This window comes from Carlito syrichta, unplaced genomic scaffold (assembly GCF_000164805.1).
Source record: "Carlito syrichta isolate Samal-C Ts95f unplaced genomic scaffold, Tarsius_syrichta-2.0.1 Scaffold315142, whole genome shotgun sequence".
Classification (NCBI taxonomy): Eukaryota; Metazoa; Chordata; class Mammalia; order Primates; family Tarsiidae; genus Carlito; species Carlito syrichta.
Genome location: NW_007259238.1, coordinates 912,534 through 922,294, shown reverse-complemented (window position 1 = coordinate 922,294; position 9,761 = coordinate 912,534). Strand labels below are relative to the sequence as shown.

Here is a 9,761-nt window from a genome sequence, read left to right as displayed (position 1 = left end):
AAAAAAAAAAAAGAGATGAGGTCTTGCCAAGTTGTCCAGGCTGCTCTTGAACCCCCAGACTCAGGCAATCCTCCTGTCTCCACCACCCAAAGTGCTGGGTTTATAGACTTGAGCCACTGTGCCCTGCTCTTCTAGGATTCTTATAGATTGAGGCTTTAGGTTTAGGCCTTTGATCCATCTAGAGCTGGGTTTTGTGTATGGTGAGAGGTAGGGGTCCTGATTCAATTTTCTGCATGTGATCAGCCAGTTTTCCCAGTACCATTTACTGTATAAGTTCACCTCTTCCCAGTAGTTGTTGGTGGAGGCTTTGTCAAAGATGAGCTTTGTCAAATTTGCTAAGAAATTGAGGTTTTGCTTCTGAAATCTCTTTCCTGTTCCATTGGTCTATATGTCTGTTCTTGTACTGATATCGGCCTGTTTTGATTATTTTAGCCTTACAGTAAAGTTTAAAGTCTGGAAGTGTGATACCTCCTGCTTTGCTTCTTTTGCTAAGGATTGTTTTGGCTATTAATGGTCATTTATGTTTCCATATGCATTTCCATAGTCATTTCCAGGTCTGAGAAGAATGATGTTGGCATTTTAACGGGTAATGTACTGAATCTATCATACTCAGCGATCTATCCCAGAAACAAAAAACTGAGTACCACATGTTGTGACTTATAAGTGGACCCTGAACATTTATCATAACACTATCAGAAATGATTTGACAGTAGCAGGACACTGCCAGGGGAGAGGCACATGACATCAGTAAGGGTGCCTGATCTCAAACCAGGCAAAGCGGGGACCAAATGGAGGCCCAAACTTTACCTGTACGATGACCACTTATCTACCTAATGCTGAATTGTACCCCACATCTTTAAAACAAACAAACAAGACTTCTGAACAACAACAACAAAAACCAAAATATAGCAAAATGCTGAACATTTAAGGCCTCTTGAATTTGAACTCTGGTCATCTGGATGTGTTTTGGAAGACTGATTCTTGTGAGCGCTGTCAAGATGGCTGGAGGGGCCACTGGCAGTGAGGGTAAGGTTTAAGGAGCTAGACTCCAAAATCATAAAAAATGGCATTTTAATTGATGTTTACGAAACATGCTTATGAAAACTATAAAACTTTCAAACAATGACATATCAGTTAAAATACTTCTTTTAAATCATCTCTGTTTCTTACTTTAATGATACTCTGAATCTCAGTTTTAGACATAGGCTAAAACTGTAATAAAATAGTCAACAAATCACTTATCACGGCTGGAGATCAGTTTCCTGTCCTCTAGAAATCAGAGGACTGCTGACAAAATTAAATGAGATAATGGATATAATGTGTATCAAATAGGTCTTATGACTACATGGATTAAACTAGCCGTTTACTGTCATTTTTCTTATGTCAGTACTCATTATTTTCCTAATTAATTAAAAAAAAGTCTTAATATATAGAATAGGCTGGGTGTGGTGGCTCACGCCTGTATTCCCAGCACTTTGGAAGGCCAAGGCAAGATGATTGCCTGAGCCAGAGTTGGAGACCAGCCTGGGCAACATAGCAGGGCCTCGTTTTTATTTTTTTTAAAAAAGGAAATTAGCTGGGCATGGTGGCACTCCTTGTAGTCCCACCAGCTACTTGGAAGGCTGAGACAGAAGGTTCACCTGAGTTCAGCAGGTGGAGGCCGCGGTAGCTGTGATCGTGCCACTGCACTCCAGCCAGGGAGATAGAGTGAGACACTGACCTCCACCCTAGCCCCCCAAAAAGAAAAGAAGACAGAGAGAGAAAACAATTTAGAGTTTGGCTAAATTAGAACTTTAATGTGGTTATATAGAATCACAGGGCTGATTCTTTCCTTCAATAATTAAGAAACTGAGGCCTGGGTCTCACAATGACTAAGAACAGTTGGGACCAAATCCAGGTATGTTAACCCTGTTCCTAGTTTTATTTTCACCCATAGTGGTGTCTTGTGACATGTGGAAGGCTTCGATAATTATTTATTTTGTACTATGGTATAATTAGCATATTATAGTAGGTAGCACACTGGCTACTGCAAATCACTGGTAATTTGCCTGAAAAAAATCAAATCAAAAGAAACTGAGTTCAAACTAAGACTCTGAAACAAAAACAAAATATCCCCTTTTCTTACAAAACAAAACTAAAAAGCAATTTTACCTTGGTAACAGTTAACATATAAAAATTAGTTACACTGTTGTCGTGAGCTTGCTTGATTCGCAGTCTGCATTCTTCTTCATCAATTAATTCACCAACGTATTCATTTACAAATTCACCCTGCAGAGAGACATGCAATATGTAACTGTAAAATAAGTGCATTATATTTAAAAGCTTAACAACACATGTATAAATCCAAGATAATTAAGTAAACAAACTCCTGAAAATGTATCTTCAACCCTTGAAAAAATGTTTATTCATGGGCATCCAGGTGGCATTATTTTTTCTTGTCCAAGTGCCTTACAAGGTGATCATCTGCTTGCATTTTCTTGCTGACAATGCTGTTTCTATAGTCCAAGTGACACCATGTGGTTCATTACTGGGATCTGGGGATAAAGCTCACTCCAGCCTTTGAAGCTGCACGTTAAGACTTTTTACTAGTTAGTAGTTGTGGGGTTTAGGAATAAGCCTTGGAAAAGATCTGAATCTGAAACAAACTGTTTTTGTTTTTAAGCTTATTTTGAAGTAATTCTTGATATTACTAAAGAACAATATCAAGCCCAGAAAATTGACATTAATTAGTACAATCCACAGACCTTATTCAGATTTCACCAATTTTACACATACTTGTGTGTATGTGTGTTTCTATGCAGTTTTATCAGGTGCAGAATCATGTAATCAACACCACAATCAAGATATAGAACTGTTGCTTCATCACAGAGTTTCCTCGTGACACTCCTTTATATTCATACCCTTCCTCTACCCCTCTTTCACCTCATGCCATTTTAAGCCCTGGCACCCACTAATCTGTTCTCCATCTCTATAATTTTGTCATTTCAAGAATGTTCTATAAATGTAATCATACATAGGTATGGAACTTATCGAGATTGGCTTAAAAAAAAAAAAAACACCACCTCAGGGTAATTCCCTTGAGATCCATCCAAGTTTTTGAGTTATATCAATAGTTTGTTCTTTTTAATTTTAAATTTCTGAGTAGTATTCCACAGTATGGATATACCATAGTTTGTTTAACTACTGAAAAAAAACTTGGATTACTCCCAGACTTTGGCTATTACAAATGAAGCTGCTAATGAGCATTCAGGCAAAAGTTTCTGTATGGACACAGTTTTTCATTTCTGGATAGATAACCACGCCTGTGCTTCCTGTACCTTAGAGTGAGTCCATGTCTATCAGATTTCTGTCCTACTCGCTTCTTTCCCCACCTACCACACAGATTTTTCACTAGCCCTTTGCATACATCAGTATCACAAAATCGTTGATAGTAAATATCAGTACTCTAAAGAGAAGCACTATATCATATTTTCTGATTTCGATAAATGGTTAAGAATATAACTCACAGCCTTAAAAATATTACTTTTTCTATTCACAAAAGTATATGATTGCTTCAACAATATGAGAAAAAGAAATGAGTAGGATAAACTAGAAGGCATCAACCTAGTCTCCCGGGTATCAGTCTTTTCCCTTGAAAGTGTGTGGCTGGTGAGATCAACGAGGAACACCAGTCTGCTTCAAGGAGCGACACACTTGTTTCAACTGGGAAACAGTCACAACAAAAGGTGACCTCTGGGTTTTTCTTTCTCCCATTTTTATTTATTGTACAAGCTATGACAAAGGTTGGTTTGCCTGTAATCCTAGTGCTTTGGGAGGCCAAGGCAGGAGAATTGCTTGAGCCCAGGTGTTTGAGACGAGCTTGGGCAACATAGCCCCATCTCTACAAAAAATTAAAAAAAAAAATTAGCTGGGTGAGGAGTTACATGCCTGTAATCCTAGCTATTTGAGAGGCTGAGGTGGGAGGCTCACTTGAACTCAGGAGTTTGAGGCTGCAGTGAGCTATGATTGCGCCAATATACTCTAGCCTGGGTGACAGAGCAAGACTCTGTCTCTAAAAAAGAAAAATATTGTATCTAACTGCAGCACCACCAACAGTTAATTTTCTCCACCTTTTCTTTGTAGTCCTTTCTCATGAAGGACACAGGGCAGTACTACACATTCGTGTATTATGCACTATTGGCCTCAAGTGGCTTTTCCTGTATCCAGCTTGGACTATGACATCAGCTGATAAACAACATTTTGCACTATTATATAATATCAAAGGGTAGAAGAAGACTGCATTGCCACCTACTGTTTCTAAACTTAACTATTTTAGGGCAAATTTTAAAAATGGAAACCTATAGAGCAGAATTTCAACCAAATCGGCTCTGCTTCATCTTTTTTTCATACATTGGGATTCATTTGGTAAGATTTCATTTTAAAAAATGGTTCCATGGCTTTAGAAGTTTCAAAATGATTTACCATGGTTTATATTGTTCTTATTGTTTTAGTTGGGGGTCTCACTCTGTCGCCCAGACTGGAATGTAGTGGCTGATATCAGATATGATGAGTGCAAGTCTCACAAACTTATACCATTTTAAGTCAAGATGGAAATGCTTCAGATGTCCTAAAAGTAGCAAACCTTTAGCCTCAGAGAGTTGCATACTAGACTTAAAAAAAAATCATTAACTGTGAATTCAACTATAAACAAAAATAACAAAGAACATAGAAAATGCTAAAAATCTGTCCTTAAAACTTCAGCAAAAGGCTATAATTCAATATTCAGTTTTTAAATCTGAGAAAGAAGCCACTTCATAACAAGAAGTTCCTTTTCTCATTCTGGCACACATTTTCAGGAGTCTGTTATATATGAAAAGAAGGGGACTGACTGTGTATGTTCAATTTCATATTGGTCTCTTTCCTGTAAATGTCCCCAAACCTATTTCACGTTGCTTATATGCTTTTCAATGACTAAATGGGGGGAGGGGGGAGGGGGAAGCCAAAAAAATTATTTTTTGGAGAGCACGTCCCTTGTAGTACAGAATTCCTCCTGCTAGGTAAGTTGTTCTAGGAACCCACCAGCACAGTGTACCAGCTAGTGTTGTGAGAGGCTGTACTCGGCTTCAGTGAATTTTTTTGGGAAGTTCTTTCAATGCATTTGCCTATTTTATGCTGGGTGATTTACACCAACAACTGGCCCACACCATGCTGAGTGTTCAGCTTTTGAATCAAAATGGCATGGCCCCATGCCCCACTCCATGTTTACCTGGTCTCACCCTTAGTGACGTTTTTTCATTTGTTTGTTTCCCCAGATTAAAAAACCCTCAAAGGGAAAAGTTTTGCTGATGTGAAAGAGGTGAAACAAAAAACAGCAACACTCAAAGGCATCAAAAGTGATGAGTTCAAAAACTGTTTTAAGCATGGACAAAGCATCTCGGGTGTACTGTACCAATTGGAGAACACTTTTGAAGGTGGCTAAAGTTTAAACATAAATATGAATAAATACACATTTTTGTTGGCTTTTTTCCTGAGTCAGTCTCATTCTTTCACCTAAGCTGGAGTGCAGTGGCATGCTCACAATCACTGCAGCCTTGACCTGGAGGGTTCTGGCGATCTTTCCACTTCAGTCTTCCAAGTAGCTGGAACCACAGGTGTGTGCCACCACACTCTGCTAATTTTTTGATTTATTGTAGACAAGGTCTCGCCAAGTTGCCTAGGTTGGTCTCAGACCTGTGGGCTCAGGCAATCCTCTTGCTTCCACCTCCCAAATGTTGGGATTACAGCATGAGCCATCACCCCTGGGGAACAATTTTTTATAAATAAAATCTGGGTTTCTGAGGTCCTCTTTCTGTATATATTCCTAGCTATTTGTGTGTGTGCTTTTTTTTTGTTTTTTTTTTTTGAGTTGGAGTCTCACTCTGTCGCCCAGACTGGAGTGCAGTGGCCGCTCCCAGCCACCGCAGCCTCGACCTGCTAGGCTCCGGCGATCCTTCTGCCTCAGCCTTCCAAGTAGCCAGAATTACGGGCATGCACTACCACGCCCGGCTAATTTTTTGATTTTATTGTAGAGATGAGGTCTCGCTGCCCAGGCGGGTCTCGAACCCGCGGGCTCAGGCAATCCACTCACCTCAGCCTCCCAAAGGCGTGGGATTACAGGCTGAGCCATCGAGCCCGGCCCTAGCTATTTTTTAAAGACTACTTTCTTACATTAACAATCCCTCAAGTGGTAGAGAGCCGTAAAGGCCAGATTGTGTTTTCTTTTCTCTTGATTATATCATTAACCTTACAAATTATGTTAGAATACATTTTAGAATAAATCCAACGACTATTAAAGGTGTTAACACAATATTAAACTGATGGATTTCAGGATGACCTCACGAATTCCCCCTAAAATTTTTATGCACAGTATTAAAGTAATATAAAAATTTTGCATTATATAATGATATTTTTAATGTAGCTGACCTTTGATCAAGCAACCCAATCCACATAGCCGATGTATCAGCAAATCTTGTTGGTCTACCTTGAAAATCTCAGAAATCCAGCCACTTCTCTCCCAGCTCAACTACAACCCTAATGGCCCCAGGCCTGTAATTCATCTCTCTCCTGGACTACTCTAACGGTCTCCTTTTCATCCCTCATTCCTCCTTGTCATAAACTCTCCATACTACAGCCAGAGCTAACCTTTTAAAACCCAACTGTGGTAGACAGAGTCTCAAGGAGGCCCTGTGGTTCCTGCCTTCTGGGGTTCAAGCCATTGTGTGATCCCTCCCCTTGAGTGTGAGTGGAGCCTGTGATTCACTTCTAACCAATGGAATACAGCAAAGGCAACAGGATGTAAATTATCATGTGATCACATAAGACTTTGGTGTCCATCTTGCTGGAGTGTAACTCTCCCATTCTGGCTGTTAGGAAGCAAGTGGCCATGCTGGGAATCCCATGTGGCAAGGAACTGTGGGCAGTCTCTAGAAACTGAGAGCAGTTCCTGGCCAACAGCAAGGAAAAAAAAAAAAAACAAGCAAAAACAAACCGAATCTCTCAGAACTAGAGTTACAGAGAATGGAGTTCTGCTAGCAATCATGCTAGCAGGGATGCAGATCCCTAGTCAACCACCAGATGAGAAACCAGCCCTGGCCGACCCCCTGAGATCCCTCGTGGATCCTAAGTAGAGAACCCAGGCCAGGCATGGTGGCTCAGCCTGTAATCCCAGCACTTTGCCTGGGGGTTCGAGATCAGCCTGGGCAACTTGGTGGGACCTTGTCTCTACAATAAATCACAAAAACTAGCTGGCGTGGTGGCGTGCGCCTGTAGTTCCAGTTACTTGGAAGGGTGAGGTGGAAGGATCGCCTGAGCCCAGCAGGTTGAGGCTGCGGTGGCAGTGAGTACGCCACTGCACTCCAGCCTGGGTGACAAGAGTGAGACTCCAAATCAAAAAAAAAAAAGGGAGAACCCAGTTAAGCACTGCCAGAACTCCTGACCCACATAAACTGTGAGATAATAAAATGTGTGCTAAGTTTCAAGTTGCTAACTTTGTAGAAATATTGGTATGCAGTAAAAAACGAATACACCAACTCAGATCAAGTTGCTTCCTACTAACATCCTCCTTAGTTTCCCATCCCACAGCCAATGAGGCCCCGTCAACTCTCGCCCTGCCTGCCCTTCTTGCCTCACCTCCTGCTGCCACTCCTCTTGGCTCCCCTCTAGGCATGCCAGCTTCCCTGCTGTCCTGGAACACATGGTGCCTTTACACTTGCCTCTTCCCTCCAGCCTAACATGCTCTTCTGTGTGTGCCTGGTTGGCTTTCTACTTCACAAAGTCAGGTCAAATGTTGCCTCTTCAGCCTTCCTGAGACAACCCGTTTAAGAGGGTAATCCTGTCACCACCTTTTCCAACCTCATTTTTCTTCAAAGCAGTCAGTGCTGCTCCACACCACATATCTGGTTTATTATCAGTCTCCTCTAGCAGATCCACAAAGGTAAGGGCTTTATGTGCCTTGTTCACCATTGTTTTCCAAGTGTCTAGAATAGTACTTGGCACATAGAAGTAGCTTAATAAATATGTAGCCAATAAATTAATGTCACTTCAAGCAATCTGACCTATAGAAATAGGTGCACAAAGATAGATGACCAAGAATGTTCATTGTAGAATTAAAATATTTATTTATTTATGGGGGAATAGGTTAAATAAATTATGGTACTTTATACTATGGGACTACAATGAGACTGTTAAAAAGAATGGCGTGGAACCTACATGTACTGTCAAAAATGTACTTATGATACATTGTTTGAATGGGAAGAAAATATGGAATGTATGCTTAGAAACCCCTACAAATATAGAATACATGAATATGCATCTTATATCTGTTTATGTTTATAATCATATAGGAAACGTTCTAAAAGGCTACAAATCAAACTATTAACAAAGGTTATCTTTGGTAAGGAGACCAGAAATTAACGGGATGAAGGAGGAATTTCACTCTACTATCTGTTCTGTACCATATGAATTTTCTTTACTGTTAGATAGTATTTTTCAATTACAAAGGTGATTTTTTTGGCTGGGCACAAAGGCATATGCCTATAATCTCAGCACTTTGAGAGGCGAAGGCAAGAGGATGGTTTGAGACCAGGAGTTTGAGACTAGCCAAGACAACATAGCAAGACCTTGTCTCTACAAAAAAATCAAAAAATTAGTCAGGTGGGGTGGTGTATACCTGTAGTCCCAGCTACTTGGTAGGAGGATCATGTACTCAGGAGATCATGGCTGTGGTGAGCCGTGATCGTGCCACTATACTCTAGCTTGGGTAACAAAGTGGGACTATGACTCAAAAAAAAAAAAGTTTTGTTTGTTTTTGGTCAAGAATAGTACAATTTCCCTGAGGTCCACCTTCTCTCAGTCTATACATCTCAAGTTCTGTACAACAGATGGCACTAGGCAAGCTGGGAGTGGGCTTAGGGGTGGGAGGCTTGTTTTAAAATGCAGATTATTCCAGACTCATGCCAAATACTCTTAATTCATTAAGAAAACATTTATAACAAGGAACTCAGGAGATCCTCAGGCACCCTAAAACTTGAGAGCCACTGTTTGAATAGTAGGATTTACTAGTGATTTTCATTTAAAATTCTTCTACAATGGCCAGGCATGGGGCCTCCCAACACTTTGGAAGGCTAAGGCAGGAGGACTACTTCAAAAGCAGCCTGGACAACATAGCAAAACTCTGTCTCTACAAAAATAAGAATAAAAATTAAAAATCACAGTCATGGTGACATGCAGTTGTAGTCCTAGCGACTCAGGAGGCTGAGGCAGGAGAGTTGCTTGAGCCCAGGAGTTTGAGGCTGCAGTGAGCTATGATCATACCACTGCCATTCCATCGTGGGCGACAGAGAGAGACCCTATCTAAAAACATGAAAAATAAAAACAAAAAATTTTCCATAGTGGCATGAATTCCTTGTATTAAACAGACACTGCCTTGAAAAATGCCTTGGCCAGGCTCGGTGGCTCAACCTGTAATCCTAGCACTTTGGGAGGCTGAGGCAAGTGGATTGCCTGAGCCTGTGGTTTTGAGACCAGTCCCGGCAACTTGCTGATACCTTATCTCTACAATAAATCAAAAAATTAGCTAGGTGTGGTAGCACACATCTGTAGTTCTGGCTACTTGGAAGGCTAAGATGGAAGGCTTGCCGGAGCCCAGTAGGTCGATACTGGGGTGGCTGTGAGTGTGCCACTGCACTCCAGCCTGGATGACACAGTGAGACTCCAACTCAAAAAAAAAAGAAAAAAGAAAAACT

At 40.8% G+C, this 9,761-nt stretch overlaps 1 protein-coding gene across 1 annotated transcript in view; it reads right to left on the bottom strand.

Moving 5' to 3' along the window:
* The window catches only part of NSD3 (nuclear receptor binding SET domain protein 3), a 109,877-nt gene that overhangs the window by 10,776 nt on the left and 89,340 nt on the right, over positions 1 to 9,761 (bottom strand). Inside the window, exon 20 of the mRNA XM_008072363.2 lies at positions 2,152 to 2,268. Within this exon, the coding sequence (XP_008070554.1) occupies positions 2,152 to 2,268 (117 nt within the window). The remainder of the gene's footprint in view (positions 1 to 2,151; positions 2,269 to 9,761) is intronic.